At 44.8% G+C, this 19,011-nt stretch overlaps 1 protein-coding gene across 1 annotated transcript; it reads right to left on the bottom strand.

Moving 5' to 3' along the window:
- Positions 1-1,441: 1,441 nt before the first annotated feature.
- Positions 1,442-17,963, bottom strand: LOC138728775 (myosin heavy chain, skeletal muscle, adult-like). Its single transcript, XM_069872393.1, has 38 exons — positions 17,760-17,963; positions 17,530-17,673; positions 17,281-17,437; positions 15,720-15,747; positions 15,508-15,622; positions 15,322-15,414; positions 14,551-14,614; positions 14,360-14,458; positions 14,163-14,266; positions 13,944-14,082; positions 13,580-13,698; positions 13,341-13,490; positions 12,191-12,361; positions 11,562-11,868; positions 11,370-11,452; positions 10,854-10,941; positions 10,643-10,760; positions 9,994-10,117; positions 9,771-9,907; positions 9,414-9,669; positions 7,632-7,874; positions 7,364-7,540; positions 7,135-7,280; positions 6,957-7,047; positions 6,479-6,868; positions 6,236-6,362; positions 5,882-6,000; positions 5,078-5,274; positions 4,556-4,739; positions 4,305-4,470; positions 3,998-4,122; positions 3,493-3,801; positions 3,159-3,362; positions 2,795-2,920; positions 2,529-2,699; positions 2,338-2,442; positions 2,100-2,195; positions 1,442-1,708 (listed from the first exon to the last, which is right to left on the bottom strand). The coding sequence occupies exons 1-38, from the start codon at positions 17,961-17,963 to the stop codon at positions 1,553-1,555; spliced, it is 5,832 nt and encodes a 1,943-aa protein (XP_069728494.1). The 3' UTR covers positions 1,442-1,552.
- Between the last annotated feature and the right edge of the window lie 1,048 nt (positions 17,964-19,011).

Below are 19,011 nucleotides of genomic sequence, written 5' to 3'. Positions count from 1 at the left end.
GAAGCCTGAAGGCTGTTGCTGCAAACACCCTGAGCACTGTGGTCAGTGCAAAAGGCTTCGTTCCTGCGGTCTCCTTCCCACGTCCCCTCCAAGAGCTCCAGCTCCCCTCCAGGCAGCTTCTCAGCTTCTTGAAGTACTCCCTGGAAATGTGGCAGGAAGCTCGAGGGACCCACGAGTGTCCCTGTAGTGAGAGAGGGACAAGTGTCCCTTAGCATTCTAGACATCTGCTTGTAGAACCTGCCCTTGGCAGCTACAAAATGCATCAGGTTCCAGTGCTACCAGAACGTCTGTGCCGTATTTTAAGTGCACTGCTGCTTCTTGTGCAGGTAATTAGGCAGTTGCCTCTGTTAAACACCTATTCCAGATAAATGAAGCACTCATGTGAGTGTCATTGTGACCTCCCAGTGGGTAAAATCCTCTTTGCTTCAGGAGGAGGCACCAGTGGTATCCAGACTTGCCGTCACCACACAGCCCTCTGGTGACACTGATTGGAATGGCCGGGGAGCAATCCTTTCTGCCTTGAAGCTCTTCTGAATGGGCAGCTTTTCCTCATTTTTGTCTTGCCCGCACATTTCATTCCTATTTTAATTGTTTATATTTTTAGCCCATGTGAAATAAAAAGTAACTGTTGGGTGCTTCATTCCATTCAGTGTTCAGTTCACTTATACAACAAAACTCATCTGTTGCTGCAAAGGCACAAAGGATGCACTAGCTGGCAGCATGCAGCTGCTGTGTATAGTATTTCCCTGGATTCTCAGGCTGTCAGACGTAGAGATTTCTTTCATTCTGGGGAGGGAATTTTTATAAGGGCATGGAGTGATCAGATGAGGGGGAGTGGCTTTAAGTTGGGAAAGGGAAGATTTAGATTAGACATCGGGAAGAAATTCTTCATGATGAGGGTGGAAAGGACCTGGCCCAGGTTGCCCAGGGAAGTTGTGGCTGCCCCATCCCTGGGGGTGTTCAAGGTCGGGTTGGATGGGGCTTGGAGCCCCTGATCCAGTGGGAGGTGTCCCTGCCCATGGCTGGGGGTGGATCCGTGTGGGCATTAATGTCCCTTCCAACCTAAGTCATTCTATGATTCTGTGTTTGTATTACCAATTTTACATAATCAAACACAGTTCCTCTTGATATGTGTCCTTGTAAAATTTGTAAAGCAGGGGTTTATGATTTTACTTTTTATAGAAAATAATTCTAATTTTAAATTGCAATTCCATTACTGGGAAACAGCGAAGTGCAAAAGAAGTAGTTTGCTCTGATGGCTGTAGCTGTTTGTTAGAGCAGCTGGATTTCTACGATTGCTGGATCTTAATCAAGAAAATAAACTTCTGGAGCTTATTCATGAGAATGAATTGTTTGAAAGCAACCAAAGCTTAAGTAACTGTTGAATTGAATATTAAAACCCCAAAGCACTGCTTTTGCTCTGTATGCAGAAGAATCTACTGTTTTTATTCTCTAAAGATCAACATGGCTACATAGACTCACTACTGAAGAAAGTGACAGAGGGTTCACATTTTGTGCTTCCCTCAGGTCACTTTGTTGCTGCAAGACATCCTCACTCTGCCTGTACAATTTTCTTGCTGTGAAACTCCCGGCTTTTCACCCGAAGCTTGTTGACCTGTGACTCTGCAATGTCAGCGCGCTCCTCGGCTTCCTCCAGCTCGTGCTGGATCTTGCGGAACTTGGAGAGGTTGACATTGGAAAGCTCCTCCTGTGCAGGGAGAGAGAGGTGGTGGGGAGGAGCCCAGGGCAGGGCTTTCCAATCTCCTGCAACTCAGCCCTGAGCGGAAGGCCCAGACCTCCATCCCCCACCCACCAATGACAAGCCTCCTTATCCTCCTTTATTTAGGACCCCAGTGTGAGGAGCTTCACCAGCAATGTGTCAGGCTTGAGGAGCAATTAGTCATTTAGGTCAGTCATTTGTGTACTCATTCTCCTACCCATTTGGTGCTCAGATTTCAGGGGAGTTTATCTGGATGACAAAACCCCTAAACCCCTCAGTTGATAATCACTGGTATTTTCCAAATTTCTGATAATCCTGTCCTCAGCACCTGTGACACCCACAGAAAGCAATGCTTGCCAGTTCTACAAGCAATACTTACGGCCTCCTCAGCTTGTCTCTTGTAGGATTTCACCTTCATTTGCAGCTTGTCCACCAGATCCTGCAGCCTGAGAATATTCTTCCGGTCTTCCTCAGACTAAAGTGGTTGGCAAACAGAAAAAAGAATGAATTATTGGTTTCTCTGCATCACAAAATAATGTTTCCCCTTGGAATTTGTTTGAAAAGCTTTGGCTTCCTGGGATGAGGGTGTGTTGACCAAAAGAGACCTCCTGCCTTACCTGGTAGGTCAGCTCCTTCACCCTCCTCTCGTACTTGCGCACACCCTTCACGGCTTCAGCGCTGCGCTTCTGCTCAGCATCAACCTCCCCTTCCAGCTCCCGCACCTGCAAGGAGAAGCCCATCTTTGCAGCTTCCCTGGTATCTCTCCAAGGCACATGCTCACTCATGCACAGATAAAACTCCTACGCACCCTGGCCTCCAGTTTCTGGATTTGCTTCTTGCCTCCTTTCAGAGCCAACTGCTCAGCCTCATCCAGACGAAGCTGCAGGTCCTTCACTGTCTGGTCAAGGTTCTTCTTCATCCTCTCCAGGTGGGCGCTGGTGTCCTGCTCCTTCTTCAGCTCTTCTGCCATCATGGCTGCCTGATGAGAGCAAAGGATCAAAGCCATTGTGAGACTGGTGACGTGCTTGGGGAGAAGGTGCTTATCTTAACCAGTGAAAGGAGCCTCCAACTCACATCAGTGATGGCCTTCTTGGCCTTCTCTTCAGCGTTGCGGGCTTCCTGGATTGTGTCCTCCATTTCACCCTGAATTTGGGCAATGTCTGTTTCCAGCTTCTTCTTGGTGTTAATCAAGCTGGTGTTCTGTTAAAGAAAACCCACGGTGTTTCTCCAGCAGCTTTATATCATATTTAGAAAAAATAAATAGCCATTTATATTTATGGTTTTATGAATGTTTTCTATGAAGAATATGCCCTGCTGATTAATGGTAATTATGGACTGCTGAAGACACAGTGGCATGCAGCTGTTAAAAGGATAATAAAGATCATTCTGGTTCTCATAGAGCTGTAGATATTACATCTGTTCAGCTCTGTAACTTTACCTGAGAATGGAGGAGTTGAACTCGCTCACTGGCATCCATCAGTTCTTGCTCTGCTGCTTTCCTTGATCTTTCCGTCTGCTCTAGGGCTGCTTGTAGCTCCTCAATTTCAGCCTGCAGCAGGTTTGCTCTGCGCTCCACCATGGCCACCTGCTCCTTCAGGTCCTCCTGTGTCCTCAGAGCATCGTCCAAGTGGATCTGGGTGTCCTGTAAGACATGCAAGACAGTTTTTCTACTTCCTGTTTTCGCCACAGTAGAGAAAACTAATAGAACTGCAGAACAGGAAAATTTTTAGCTCTTTTAGTAGCCAGTGAGTACCAGGTCTATTAACCCATACCTTGAGCACTCCCTGTGTGTTTCTTAGGTTCTTCTGTGCCTCTGCAGCCTGGCGGTTGGCATGGCTCAGCTGGATCTCCATTTCATTCAGGTCTCCCTCCATCTTCTTCTTCAGCCGCAGGGCTTCATTCCTGCTCCTGATCTCAGCGTCCAGGGTGCTCTGCATGGATTCCACCATTCTGAGATGGTTTCTCTTCATCTGGTCGATCTCCTCATCTTTCTCTGCTATCTTCCTGTCAATCTCTGACTTCACTTGGTTGAGCTCAAGCTGCAGGCGCAGGATCTTCCCCTCTTCATGTTCTATGGAGGCCTAAATATAAAGAAACACTGTGTCATTAAAAGGATTTTTTTTTGTTCTCTTCTGCACTACTGCCTATACATAAAACAGGAGCGTTTAGTGCTGCATGATGTGGATGGTCTTGACTTTCCCTGAGAGTCCCAAGCTTTTCTTTCTCACTCTGCTCCTCTGTACCCAAATTTGGAAATCAGTGATTAAGGGCATGTACCTCAGCTTCCTCCAGGGAGGCTTGGAGTTCAGATTTCTCCTGCTCAATCTGCTTCTTGACTTTCTCCAGTTCATGAATTGCCTTTCCTCCCTCTGCAATCTGCTCTGTGAGGTCAGAAATCTCCTCTGCGGGAGCAAAGAACAATGGCACGGTCAAGGATAGAGCGAAATGGGAGGACTCCTGCCACACCATGGTGACAAACAGGGTGATAGGCATCTTTCCATCCTGCAGGCACAGACCCATGTGCAGTGCTTAGTAGACAAGATTGTGAGAAAGCCCTGCCAGGAGCCAAGGGCCAGGGACTTACGCTGCAAGTTCTTGTTCTCACGCTTCAGCGTTTCCAGGTGGTCCATGGACTCCTCATAGGCATTTTTCATCTTAAACAGCTCCGTGCTGAGAGAGCGAGACTCCTTCTGGGAGGCTTCCAGCTCGGCCTGTGTTTCCTCATACTTCTGCTTCCACTCTGCCAGGATCTGAAGAGAAAACAGGTCTGAGTATGGATGTGGCAAGGGGGAGGGAATGCTCTGCCCAGGAACCCCAGGGCTGGAGCCCAAAGACCTTGTCAAAGTTCTTCTGCTTCTTATCCAGAGCTGCGCAGGCAGCATTTGATCGCTCCACGTCAATCATCAGGTCCTCGACTTCATTCTGCAGCCTCTGCTTTGTCTTTTCCAGGGAGGCACATTTGGCATTGACGGCTTCAACGTGTTCCTCTGCATCCTGCAGGCGCTGAGCCAGCTTCTTCCTGGAAGGAGGAGGTTAGCATGGTTTGCATTTAGCAAGCATGGAGATATTTATACTGTGGTGCTTTATCAGGAGTATGCTTAGTCACTTTACAATCTGTGGTCCATATTCCTTTTCTATTTCTAAGTACTACCTGGCGTCTTTATGCCATTCCCTGCCTCCTACATGGTTGCCTGTGTTATTTTTTCAACTCACAGGCATTAGAGCATGAATTCGCTATCCTCCTGCCACCCCACTACCAAAGCAGAGCATTGGATTCTTCCTGACATTATAACAGTGGTCTTCCTCAAATTTCTGTCCATAGTCTCTGCCAGCTTTCCCCACCGTCCTCCCCCATACTTGGCCTCCTCCAGCTCCTCCGTGCGCTGAATAGCGTCCGTCTCGTATTTGGTTCTCCACTGGGCCACTTCGCTGTTGGCCTTGGACAGGGCTCGCTGCAGCTCCCCCTTGGCTTCCTGCTCCTCCTCATATTGTTCACGGAGCAAGTCACAGTCATGGCGAGCAGACTGCAAGGCGTGGGCCAGCGCGTTCTTGGCCTGGGGATATAGTTGGATTGGAATATGAAATGGTAATCATAGTATCACCATATTGGAAAAGGCCTCCTGGCTCATGGAGTCCAACCATTCCTGTCTGCTGCTGAACCATGTCCCTGAGCACTTTGTCTACCCGTCTTTTATATACCTCCAGTGATGGTGACACAACCACCTCCCTGGGCAGCCTGTTCCAGTGCCCAATGACCCTTTCTATGAAAAAATTCTTTCTGATACCTAGTCTGAACCTCCCCTGGCACTGCTTGAGGCCATTCCCCCTTGTCCAGTCCCCTGGAGACAGGGAGAAGAGGCCAGCACCCTCCTCTAGCTGGGATAACCTGGGAAATCTCCTGACTGAAGTGTTATTGAATGCTAGATTATTTCTCTATGCAAAATGAAAACAATATATTGAATGGAGAACAAAGCTGGGATTGACAAAAGAAATAATGGACGTACTCTAGGGAATAGCTAACTTGAGAAGGCTTGCACTGAATTACCCAGGTGATCTTTTTCCTTTCTCATCCTTGTTGTACTGTTGTTGCATAAAAGTCTGAAGCATCCCTCAGAGAGGAGTAATATAATGGATAAGACAGAATGTGGAAAGCCTTCTCACCTTTATCTCTTCCTCTAGGTGCCTCTTGAGTTCCTCAATCTGCTGGGTGAATGCCTGCTTGCCTCTTGACAGCTGAGAAATCAGAGTATCCTTCTCCTCCACCTGGCGAGAATATGTACCTGGAAAATTTGCAGATGTACATTTCTTTAGTTGCCATTGATGACAGTATTGTTGACATTTGGGGGCTTAAAACCAGACAGTCAGCAGGCCTTGCAGAACCTTATGGTCTCATTTCATGCATTTCTTATTACAGAGAAGGCCAAGCATTTGGACAGACCGTGTGCCCAGATGGGTAATTTCTGCATTAACTCTCTCACATTATACATTCGCCCAACAGAGAGGTGCGTGTCTGACCTGCTTCTGTCTGCAGACGAGCTCTTTGAGTATTGAGGTCATTGATCATGCGCTGATGCTCTTCTTCCTTTGTCTTAATCTCACTCAATTGGTCTTCCAGTGTGCGACACATCTTCTCCAGACTTGCCTGTGTGTCAACACACAGAAAGAGAGGAGTTAACCATTCCTGCTCCTAACAATAGCAAGTGCAAGAAATTTTATTGTATTCCACTAGGTTAGTGAACTTCTAAGGTATTTGTGCACCTTGGCTTTGGAGACAGACTCCATGTTACTGGCCAGGTCGTCAATCTCCATCTTCAGCTCACTCTTCTCCTTCTCCAGCTTCTGCTTCACTCGTTGCAGGTTGTCGATCTGCTCCCCAAGCTCAGCTGTGCTGTCCGCGTGCTTCTTGCGCAGGGTGGCAGCCGTGGCTTCGTGCTGCAGCGTGGCCTCTTCGAGGTCGCGACGCATCTTCTGAAATTCTGCCTCGCGCTTCTTGTTCATATCAATCTGAGCTGCTGTAGCCCCTCCTGCTTCTTCCAGGCGCTCGCTGATCTCCTCCAGCTCCCGCGAGAGGTCAGCCCGATGCTTCTCTGCTTTTGCCCGAGAAGTTCTCTCTGCCTCAATTTCCTCCTCCAGTTCCTCAATCCGAGCCTGGAGAACATTGGGAACCCTTCACACCCATGCCCTCCTCCTGCCTGACCTGTGCCAGGGTGAGAGAGGGGATGGAACAGAGACTTGCCTGGAGCTCCTTGATCTTCTTCTGTAACTGCATGCCCAGGGCTTGCTCATCCTCAATTTTGCTCTGGATCTGGCTGATTTCAAAGTCTTTCCTTGGGGCAAAGCACACGGTGTTAGAGCTCAAAGGAAAAAGGCAAGAGAACCAGCCCCACACTGAGGTGCCCCACAGCCACACTTACTTCTTCAGTTTCTCATCCAGCTGCTGCTTATCATTTTCCAAATCCATTATGCTGTCATGAGCCAGCTTCAGGTCTCCTTCGAGTTTCCTCTTTGCTCTCTCCAGGTCCATGCGCAGTTTCTTCTCCTGCTCCAGGGACCCTTCCAGCTACAACAAACAAGACTCAGTTCTCTGCTGGTAGTCCCTGACTGTGTAACAGCTTTAATATTCTCATATGCAGCTTTACTTACATCGTCCACTTGCTGCTCCAGCTTGGTCTTAGCTTTGGTCAGAGTATTGACTTTGTCCTCTTCTGCCTGCAGGTCGTCCAGTGTCTGCTGATGGGCCTCTTGGAGGGCTTTCTTCTCTTTTGTCAGCTTGGCAATGGTCTCATCCAGGGCTGCCATCTCCTCGGTGAGGTTTTTCACCTTGGTGGGTCGATAAAATGTACTGTTTTAAACTTTATTTTATGTAACAAACCAGAATTCTTGTCGAGTGAGGATAACATCTGTCTCATACCTTGTTTTCCGTGGCATGTTTTTCCTTCTCAACCTTGGCCAGTGTTAACTCAAGGTCATCAATATCTTTCTTCAGCTCTGAACATTCATCCTCCAGTTTCCTCTTCTTGGCTGTCAGCTCAGCATTGATTTCCTCCTCATCCTCTGCCCTTTCAGTCACCTCCTTAATTTTGGCTTCTAGCTGAATTTTAGTCTTGATGAGCTGGTCACACCTTTCCTCAGCATCAGCCAAGCTATCTGCTTCCTGGTGGGAAGACACAGATTATCTTTTGTTTATACTATTTGGATTCTCTCCTTATCTTTTATCTTAATAAAATGACATATGTACCAGCCATGCCTGAACCAGTCCTTCTGCTCAAATGACTTAATGATGTTGTCAGGTTTTTTTGTCTGTGAATTGTTATGCAAGTTCCCAGCTTGGAATTCAATTATTATGGCTCTTTCTAAAATATCTCTCAGAATTTGTAGTTCTGAGAATACTTCCTGCACTTGCAGGCATCGCGAAAGAAGTGACCGTCTCTGTTAGTAATTTTTAAACTGAATGGATTTTCAGGCTTTTTGCTTCATACACAGTAACCAGTGGCTTCTGTTTTGCAATTTATGCTGAACCCAGTGTTGTGGGGTTGTAAAGGATTTATTATTCTCAAAAGAAAAACTGTTCTGTGTCTATTTTTCTCTTTTAGACTGAGGAAAAATCCCTACATTTCCCATTTTCTATCTGTAGACTCAAATCTGTAACTAGGGGAAACATGAATAATGTATTTGGTAATTTTGGTGCTTAAAATAATATGAGTAATTTACAACTGCTTTGTAAAGTGAGTTTTGAATATCAAATACTGTTGGAAGTTATTTTTCTCAATTTGATGTGCCTACAAGGTTCATGGGGTGTTGTGAATCATGAATCTACCACATGGCATATGATGAAAATCCCTGTTGCAGATGCAAATCACCACAGTGCTCAGAAAGGAAAGATTTTTCTTGATTGCTCGTCTGCTTTGTTACTCTGTGTTGTACTTAATTATGTGTAAATAATGCAATGGAATGAAGTGTCTACCTAGAGAAGGGGGTTTAGGGTTATACATACTTGTGCTCTCCACGTTTGCTATACATATTTTGCATTTAAGGGCTGTGGATTAAAGCAGAATGGGCAATACTCAGCCATTTCACTAGGAGGTTTGATACCTGCCTGTATCAAGGTGTATATACCTGTTCCTTTTCATCTTCCCAGGGAATAGTACACATTCTTGAGCAGAGTAAAACACCATAGAACACCCCTGGGAGATGAGAGTTTTGTTCAGAAGCAGGAGCTCTGGATTAATTTCTTTTTAGACTGAGGAGAATTTTCAAGCCGTATTTCCCTCTTCCTGAATGAACAATTATCCATTAGTTATTAAGTGGCTGAATTTACGAGCATCAATTTGGATTATTGTCCAAAATTAATTAATCTTGATGAGATAAAGATAAAGCTTGCAGAACTCACTTGCTCAAAGGGAGTTGGGGGGTTCAGGTACAGCTCTGTTTTGAGTGTTTCATCTTGGCTAGCCATAGATGGCTTCTTCCTCAGAAGGAAAGACCACTTGATTCCCACTTGGAGCTCCCTGCCTCTTTCTATAGGCTATTAGAAGGCTCATCCTGCTACTGTGGGACACTAGTTTCTTCAGCTTCAGTATGATGTTTCAACATACATCTAACATCTGGTCATCTATAGGCTGACCTTCACTTGCAAAAGAGCAGTCTGAATGGAGGCTTCTTTTCTGAGAGGGAAATAAATGGCAATACTTACAGCCTGCACTTGGAGCTGCAGGTCATTTTTCTCCTGCAGCAAAGAAACCATTTTCTCCTCCAGCTCCTTCCTCTTTGCCTCAGACTTGGCAAGCTCCTCCTTGGTTTTCTCAAACTCCCCCTTCATGTTGGCCATCTCCTTCTCAGATTCTGCACTCTTCAGCAAGGGCTTGATCTTGAAGAACAGCTTCATCCAGGGCCAGTGCTTCACATTCATGAATGCACGGACATTGTACTGGATGCAGAAGATGGACTCCCTGAAGCATAATTAAAATGTACATTGAATATTTTCTGTATGAAGAGTGCCAACTCTTCCCCCCATTTACAGTGACTTTAACTGATGATGAGGAATGTCTACCTCCTCTCCACCATTCTCTGGTACTCCACTCTCATCAGGAAGCCCCTGCATAAGGCCTGTGTGCGGGTGATGAGCTGTGCCAGCTTGTCATCCCTCATCTCTTCCAGAAGTCCCAGCAGCCCAGCTTTGAAGAACACCTTGAGAAAGGGAAGGTTGCAGCACATCACTGTCAGGTAAAGCCCAAGCACAGGCACCCAGTGAGTGAGTCAAGGAGGGTTTGTACCTTGGTGTGGCCAAATTTGTACTGGGTGTGATCCACATCGATGGATCCAAGAAGCTTCTCAGAAGCTTTCTTGCTGTCGATGAACTGTCCCTCTGGGATGGCGCTGGCATTAAGCACCTTGTACCTGTGGAATGAGAGGAAATATGAATGAAGGTGACCCCAAGTCATGATGTTACTCTGCTTATTGAAATTCACAGCAGTCTTTGCAACAGCTTGAGGCTGAGGAAGCTAGAATGCCATTCCTTGTTTAGAGATGTCATTATAATCTGATAACAAACTTAAGGAAACATTTACTGTCTTTAGGTAATCAGTCATAGATGTAAAGAGGACACTGATCCCTGGTCGTTTCAGGCTGATAACTTCTTCACTTAAACTGTGCTGTAGAAAATTGCTAGAGGAACGTTACCACTGTGTGCTTAAGAGGAAAGCATCTTCCTCTGAAACTTGCAGCTGATACAACGGCCTGAGTACTCTAGCTGCATTTGTAATTTATGTCTGAGAACATGTTGTAGCCACCCCCCAATCTATATTTGTAAATCTTGTAATCACTGCCTTGTGCAGCTCTGTTGTGCTTCCATATTCAGAGGCCCTGGCAATGTTCAGCTGCTTGGTGAACAGCAGTCAGTGAGGACACCTGACTAGCTCCTACCTCTGTTTGAAGTCAGCATAGAGAACTCTGCTGGGGAATCCCTTCCTGCAAATTCGGATCCCTTCCAGCACGCCGTTGCACCGCAGCTGGTGAAGCACCAGTTCATGCTCCATGGCACCTAGCAAATCAGAACATAAATGAATACCACAGTTTGCAGCCAGAGGGGAAAGGCTGTGTTAGATGAAGTTCTTTTTCTCTTTAAGTGTCTTACCAGGTGTTTTTGTTTCATTGGGGATGATGCAACGGACAAAATGGGGGTGAGTGCTGCGTAGGTTGGTCATCAGCTTGTTTAGGTTCTCCTGTGGGACCATAATTTTAGTGTGTGTTGAAATGAAATATGGAAAAATTAACTCTTAGGTTCTTTGAGCTTAAGCACAAAAGGCCTTTCAATGGAGATGCACTGGTCTGAAGTTATCAACTGTTAATACCCCAAGCAATAGCTCAGTTCTCTCTGATTCTGAGCTTGAACATCACTTTTTAGGATAAGAAAAAATCTTGTCATCAGTCCAATGAGAGACAAAGCATGGGTACTTCATAGTTTTATGAGAAATTTCATACTTATTTTAAGTGTAAATTTAGGACTTTTCAGTGTCATTCTTCATTCCATAAGATTATTTTTTTTGTAATGAGGATATGCACAGAAGTTGTTAGTTTTTTTTTGCTGAGGCTGAGACAGTTGAAAGTAGAGTTTAAGTCTAATTTGTGTAGATCAAAAATGTCTACATACACGGAAAAGAGCTGAGACAGTCTGGAAAGAAGAACCCTTCTTCTTGCCACCTTTCTTGCCACCACCACCACCACTGGCTTCCGCTAAAATGAAGATAATAAAATATTTATGGCTTTGGGGCCCATCCATGATTCCACACGTTTTCAAAACCACTGTGCACCCAAAAAAGAGATGACATTTCCGAGAACTGACCTGCTTCTCCTCCAGCAGAGGCAAAGAGTAAGGCCAATGTCTTCACAGATGATTTCTGGTACAGCCCAATGACAGTTTCATTCAGGGGGTCCTTGTTCTTCTCCAGCCAGCCAGTGATGTTGTAGTCCACCGTGCCAGCGTAGTGCACCAGCGAGAAGTGAGCCTCAGCCTTGCCTTTGCCAGGTTTGGGCTTCTGGAAGTTGTTGGACTTGCCCAGATGCTGGTCATAGAGCTTGTTCTTGAAAGAGGTGTCAGTCGCCTTGGGGAACATGCACTCCTCTTCCAGGATGGAGAAGATGCCCATGGGCTGGAAAACATTACAATAAATAAGAAAGAGAAAGATTGTCTAGTACTAGGACAGAAAGCTGTGAGATATGTCAGAAGGTTGCTTCTGTTCTTTCTGGACAACACATCACAGAAAATTAACTGAGGTTCACAGTTTTTTGTCTTTGCTCTTTGACATTTACTTGTGGCACTATTTTTAGCCATTACTGGACACACTGCAAATTATACAAATTCAGAACAGTTTAATAGCTGAAATTTATCATTTTAATCCAGACATAAAGTCTTTATGTATCTCTCAGAAGTTAGAGAATTCCAGCATCAGTGCATATGAACAAGAAGGATACCTTCTCAATGAGCTCAATGCAGGCAGCCAGGTCCATCCCAAAGTCAATGAATGTCCATTCAATTCCTTCCTTCTTGTACTCCTCCTGCTCCAGCACGAACATGTGGTGGTTGAAGAACTGTTGCAGTTTCTCATTGGTGAAGTTGATGCAGAGCTGCTCCAGGCTGTTGAACTGCTCAGTGCAAAGACAAGATTTACTCATTCTAAAGATGAAGAACTGTCTGTGTAGCTTTCTCCTTTGTACTCAGAACCCCATAGAACAATAGAGTCAATAGTTTGGGTTGGAAGGGACCTTAAAGTTCATCCAGTTCCACCCCCCTGCCATGGGCAGGGACACCTCCCACTGGATCAGGCTACCCAAGGCCCATCCAACCTGGCCTTGAACACCTCCAGGGATGGGCCAGCCACAGCTTATCTGGGCAACCTGGGCCAGGGCCTCACCACTCTCATTGTGAAGAAATTCATCCCTATGTCTAGTCCTTATGTCTGTCCCATGCAGGGATGCTCAGTTCCATCAAAGATTTTTTAAATATTAAAACATCCTATTAACTGTTTCTAAAGAGGTTGAGATTTTTTGTTTTGCTCTTTGCTACCTTAATGATGTTTAGATATATCAGTTATTTTAAAATCATATTACAACATTAAGTGGCAGTCTTATCCCTATCAAGGTCCAGTTTACACCACTCTTTTCTCTGTTAATATGTAAATTTTCCCATTGTCCTTTTGAAAATATTAGACATTGTCAGTGTTTTCTATCCTCCTTTGGATTTAGGAACCTTCCCCAAATTTAGTACTACCCTGACTGCACTCAGGGCAGCCAATGCAGCCTTCCTGCTCAACTCATCCTTTGGTTTTTCAGAAGCAATGAATATATAGCTGCAAGAGGGGAGAATGAGATGATATCTTAGGGAGAAATGTTTTCCTGTGAGGGTAGGGACGCCCTGGCCCAGATTGCCCAGAGAAGTCATGGACGCACCATCCCTGGATGTGTTCAAGGCCAGGTTAGATGACGCTTTGAGCAACCTGATCCAGTGGGAGGTGTCCCTGCCCATGGCAGGCGGGTGGGGTTGGGTGGGGTTGGAATTGTGTGGTCTTTAAGGTGCCTTCCAACTCAAACCATTCCATGATTCTATGATTTCTATGTTCCTTACATCAAAGATCTCAAAGCCAGCGATGTCCAGGACACCAATAAAGTACTGTCTGGGCTGCTTGGTATCCAGCTGTTGGTTGATGCGAACAACCATCCACAGGAACATCTTCTCATAGACAGCTTTGGCCAGAGCACCTACAGCATTGTTCACCTGAAATGAAAACACAGCAGAAGGAAAACAGTACCTAGAACAAGAGAGTAAATCAAGCCAGATATTCCCAGTCACGAGGTCATCATTACCTGCTGCACAGTTTGACCCTTGGTCACGTATTCATTCCCCACTTTGACTCGGGGGTAGCAGAGGGCTTTGAGCAGATCTGCTGAGTTCAGACCCATCAGGTAGGCAGCCTTGTCAGCAACTATAAACAGAGAGGGAGACAGTGACAGAGGAGAAGTGATCTTTGAAAGCAGAAATACTTCAAGATGTAGCTGTATGTTTCAGCACTGTAATTTTGTGTTAGCTTGAAGGGATATTTAGAAGCATAAATATTATGGAAGCTGAGATTTATGTCTTTATGAAAGTAAATTGGACCAAGATACCTGAATGCCAACTGACAGCTATTAAACTGTTTCTGTTATTGGGAGTTCTAGGTTTTGTTAATACCTTCTGTGCCGTCTGGCTCTGCCTGCTCCTCACGCTGCTTCTGCTTGAACTTGAGGTTCCCATAGTGCATGACAGCCCCTGTCAGCTTGTAGATGGCTGTCTTCTCATCAGGAGTGAAGCCCAGGATGTCAATGGCACTCTGGCAACAAAATCAGCCAAATAAACCTCTGGTTCATGGAATGGAACTTTCAACATAGCAATATGTTCTGTGTCACTTACATCTGTAGCCATCAGCTCCTCCTTGTCATCAATGCTGGGAACAGTGATCTCCCCTTGACTGACAAATTGGTAGTCATATGGGTTGGTGGTAATGAGGAGCATGTCTGGAGGGAGAAATAAGACGTATCTAGGTGTAGGAAAGAAGATAAACGTTAAACACATTCGGATTCCATCAAACAATTCATAGTATTTCCTACCAATTAGCTCTGGCTTCTTGTTGGACATGATCTGATAGAATATGTGGTAGCTCCTTTCCGCCTTGAGCTGGAAAGTGACTCTGGACTTCTCCAGCAGATCTGGCAAGGACAGTAGGACAGAGTTAGACCTGAGAATGCATACTGAGGTAGAAAGGGAGGAAGGAATGGGATCAGGTCAGGAGGTCTCTTACATGTTTCAATGTCAGCAGAAGCCAGTTTGCCTGTGGCTCCAAAATGGATTCGAATAAATTTTCCCTTTAGAAGGGGAAGAAATAAAGGCACTTTGAAATTTCACCAAGTCTGTAAATATGTAACAGGTGCAACACACCCAAAACACAAAACAGCAGGCTGAGACTGTGGATTGGTCATATGTTTCTCAAGAACATTCACAGCTTATCTCATACAAACTATGAATATCTTTTTGAATTAAAATGATCAAAAGGTTATGTCAAAGAGTAGTTTTGTTTCTGATAGAAAGTCCTGAAGACATCTTTGTCCTTATCCCTCCCCAAACAACTTGTTCAAGATCTCAACAGTCAGATTAATAGACCTACCTAGTTCTGAATCTAAAAAAGAAGACAGAAAAAATTTGCCTGCTCTGATGCAGGCAATTTCCATCTTGTCTGTCTGTATTTTCCTCTCTCCCTCACTTCCACATTATATCAATTTACACAAATATGTATCTACAGCCTGCATGACAGCTACCAGCAATAGTGTGTATATATTAAGTAACATAGATATTGTTACCTGTTTATATGATCCCTCTTTGTAAGTATTTGTTTGCTGTAATACACCTTTAATGTTATATTTTGGGTTAGGTAGTCTAGTTAGATAGTTTTCAGTTGATGAAAACAGGTGGAAAATGAATACACTTATCCGACCATGACTCTTCAGAAGTGACAGCTTCTGTGCTGACGTCCTTGTTCACCTGTAAATGCCAGCTCCTCTTATCAAAAACTTACAAAGCGTGAGGAGTTGTCATTCCTCACAGTCTTGGCGTTTCCGAAGGCCTCCAGCAGAGGGTTGGCGCTGATGATTTGATCCTCAAGCGTTCCCTGCAGGATGATAATTATTCCTGATTATCCTTTCCAAAAATTATGTCAGGAACAGAGGAAAACATTGATTCAAGCCAGTGTCTATTAATTTACCTGCATTTTGCCTGTCTGCTGCTCCTCCTTCTTCTTCTCCCCGCTCGCTGCAATTGTTGCAAAGTACTGGATGACACGCTTTGTGTTCACAGTCTTCCCGGCACCGGATTCTCCGCTGCCAAACCCAAGAGAGAAGCAGAGAGCGTGTGGTCAGGCAGGAGGTCTCCTGGCACCGGGCAGCCCCACAGGGACCCGAGCAGGGATGTACGTACGTGATCAGGATCGACTGGTTCTCACGATCTGTGGAAGAGGCAGAAGAGAACACTTTGTAAACAAAGAATACAAAAAGACTGAATATTAATGCAGTAATTTAAGCTATGACAAGAAAAAAGTTTACTTTTTTTTTTTAATTTACTCCTATTAATGTGTGGTTTTTTTTGATTTAAGTCCTTGCAAAACAATTTCATCACATTGTTACCTCCAAACAAACCCATATACTCTTGTCTCTGAAATAGAGATGAGATCTAGGTATTGATGTTTGGTCTGTTAGATAAGGAATTTGGCTGCATCGAATGAGTTACAGTCAAAGGCATAATGTCCAACTGGCTCATGAGTGGTATTCCTCGAGGGTGTATATTCGGACCAATACTATTTAATACATCCATTAATAACATACCTAGTGGGACTGAGAGCATGTTTGCAGATGACACCAAACTGAGCAGTGCAGTTAGTAGACTTCAGGAAGGCCAAGTACAAAGTTCTGCACCTTGTACTGGGCAATCCCCACTATCAGTCCAGCCTGGGCAGTGACTGGCTTGAGAGCAGCCCTGCAGAGGCGGACTTATAACACTGGTGGATGTAAAATTGGATATGAACTAGCAATGTGCCCTTGCAGCCCAGAAAACCAATCAGATCCTGGGCTTTATGAAAAGATGCATAGCCAGCAGGACAGAGGTAGGTGATTCCTGTCCTTTACTCCACACTTCAGAAATCCCACATGGGATATTCCCACCAACTCTGAGGTCTCCAGTACAGGAAAGTTGTGGACCTGTTAGAGTGGGTGTAGAGTAGGGCCATGAAAATGGTCAGAGGGCTGGGAAGACAGAGAAAGATCTTTTACTAGAGCCTGTAGTGACAGGGCATGAAACAGTGGTTGTAAACTGAAAGAAGGTAGGTTTAGACTGGATATAAAGAAGAAATGTTTTTTTATCTGGGTGGTGAGGCAGTGCAACAGGATTCCCAGAGAAATTGTGGATGCTCCATCATTAGAATTCTTTTAATTTTCTGCTACCCGGAATGTATTCAGAGCAGTAGAGAAAGGGAGAGTAAGGACCCACAACAAAGGACTCCTAAGCGTGGATAATAGCTCTGAATCCAGTAGCACAGAGAAAGAAAGGATTAAAATGGTGGAAGCAAAACTAGCAGCAATATATAATTCTGTTTCATACCATGATTTTATCAAGACAAATTTGAACTTCTGTGGTATTGGTTTCTTGTAGCCCTTTCGTGAACTGGTCAAACAGTTTTCACGTCCCATACGAACTCATACCCTGCTCAGTGTCAGTATTTCATTACAGACATAATGATTGTCCTTGCTCCACCTGGTCCATTTGCCTTATTGGTTTCCTGACACGCTATCTCTGGTACTAAACTCCTCTTTTAGAAATACCGATATGAAAAAATCCTGTTTAAGTTATCGGTGATTAACACTATTGACTGAAACAAAACAAACATCTAATGATATGTTCAGAAAATATCAACATACCTATCAGGAATATTCTGTGGTTACTTTCAAAATGTCTTTTTGATAGAATCACTCTGAGAGCCACTCACCAGTCAGCATGAACTGATAGGCATTGTCAGAGATGGAGAAGATGTGTGGAGGGGCCTCCTGGCGCTTCTTGCCTCGGTAGGCCAACACCACCTCCGGGTTGTACACCGGCAGCCACTTGTAGGGGTTGACAGTGACGCAGAAGAGACCCGAGTAGGTCTGCAAGGAAGGCAGAGGGCACGTTGGCTGCGCTCAGCCTGGCAGAGCGGTTCCTCCCAGCTCCCCAAGGGAAGGCTGCTGCTGGCACTTACGTAGATCATCCAGGCTGCGTAACGCTCTTTGAGGTTGTACAGCACAGCGGGTTCATGGAGGTGGGTCATCATGGCCATGTCCTCGATTTTGTCGTACTTGGGAGGGTTCATTTGGAAGATTTGATCTTCCTTAACGGTCAGAGTCTGTCAAAGGAAGGAGATTCATGTATGTCAGCTAAGAGCTGCAACAGGGAATCAAATGCTGTTTGCAAATCTTGCATCTTACCCACCTCTCCACCCTCAGTCTTGACAGTGACCTTCCCTGATTCTTTGCTCTGGACTGTCCCTTTCACAAAGGATTCTTTAGGATGCACCACAAAGACTGAAGTCTTGGCATCGAAGGGCTTGTTCTGGGCCTCGATTCTCTCCTTTTCTGACTTTCGGAGGTAAGGAGCTGCCTCCCCAAAGATCGCCATCTCGGCATCTGACGACATGGCTGCGGTTTGTGGAGGGGCTCGTCAGCAGAGAACACTGTGAAAGGGCAGATATTTTACCCAAATTAGTTAACTTTTTTTTTTTTCTGACATGCAGTTTATTGAAAAATCTAAACAGCATCATAGAATATGTGATTTGGGAAGAATCTCAGGCAGTCCTGTAGTCCACCTTCCTGTACAAAGCAGGGGAACTGTTGGATCAAGGCCATCCTCCTCATTTTTTAGCATAGATTCTGGTAGTAACATGGGGGTTAAATGGGTACAACCGACTTCCTACTGTTGAAGTGATCTGTGAATGTTAGCTGTGCTATCAGCCCTATTAGCTGGTGTTAACTGGGCCCCCTTTACTTACCAAATTCTGTCCTTTATGTGTCTTAAATATATAAACAAATTGGTTTCTGGGTCTAAATTAGGATAATCTTTCTATGGACAACAGGGTAAGTTGAATGATCTAAGAAAGTCATGCTGGAAATTTTAGAGATCTGTTCTCTCTGAACAAAATAAGACGTCTTTTTTTCCATGTTCCTTTGTCCAAGAACTTAAGTGTACCATAGTTAACCTCCTAGTTGATCTCATGCTTAAATTGCAGTGTGACTGTCATATCAACTGCACTGATATTCCCTTGACAGTGGCAGAAATCTGTTGGAAGCGACCCGACTCTGGGGAGCTGTATGTGAGCAAATGGTACGTAAGGAGAGATAATACAGTAAGTTTAAACATGGTATTGCCAATTATTCCTTTGTATGCTGTTTGTGAAAATAATTATATACAAAGTTAGAAAACTTAGTTCAAGAATTTACAAATCAAAGCTGGATATCTAAATGCAGCATTGGATTTTCAAAGAAATACCACGTGGCCAGTCGTAGAAAGCACCTGAGTTTCTAGGAAGTCAGACAAACATTCAACTTTTTTAGAGGTCATGACTTTTAGTTACCTAAATAAGCCGACCAAATGTTAACATTTGCAACAACTAGCAGCATGTAGATCCTTCACTTCACTCTGTTGTGTTTCAGAGGAATAGGAGCAGTACATCTCCTCTTTTTGTTTA

The sequence above is a fragment of the Phaenicophaeus curvirostris genome, chromosome 19 (assembly GCF_032191515.1).
Source record: "Phaenicophaeus curvirostris isolate KB17595 chromosome 19, BPBGC_Pcur_1.0, whole genome shotgun sequence".
Taxonomy (NCBI): Eukaryota; Metazoa; Chordata; class Aves; order Cuculiformes; family Cuculidae; genus Phaenicophaeus; species Phaenicophaeus curvirostris.
This window is presented reverse-complemented; position numbering and strand designations above follow the sequence as displayed.

Excerpts from the sequence above, each read along its gene's own strand:
- LOC138728775 (XM_069872393.1), bottom strand. The coding sequence starts at position 17,963 with ATGTCGTCAGATGCCGAGATGGCGATCTTTGGGGAGGCAGCTCCTTAC. Across the intron at positions 7,048-7,134 it reads CTGGATGAGAAACTGAAGAA|GAAAGACTTTGAAATCAGCC; the intron begins GTAAGTGTGGCT and ends CTTTGCCCCAAG. Across the intron at positions 4,471-4,555 it reads AGCAGAAGAACTTTGACAAG|ATCCTGGCAGAGTGGAAGCA; the intron begins GTCTTTGGGCTC and ends TTTTCTCTTCAG.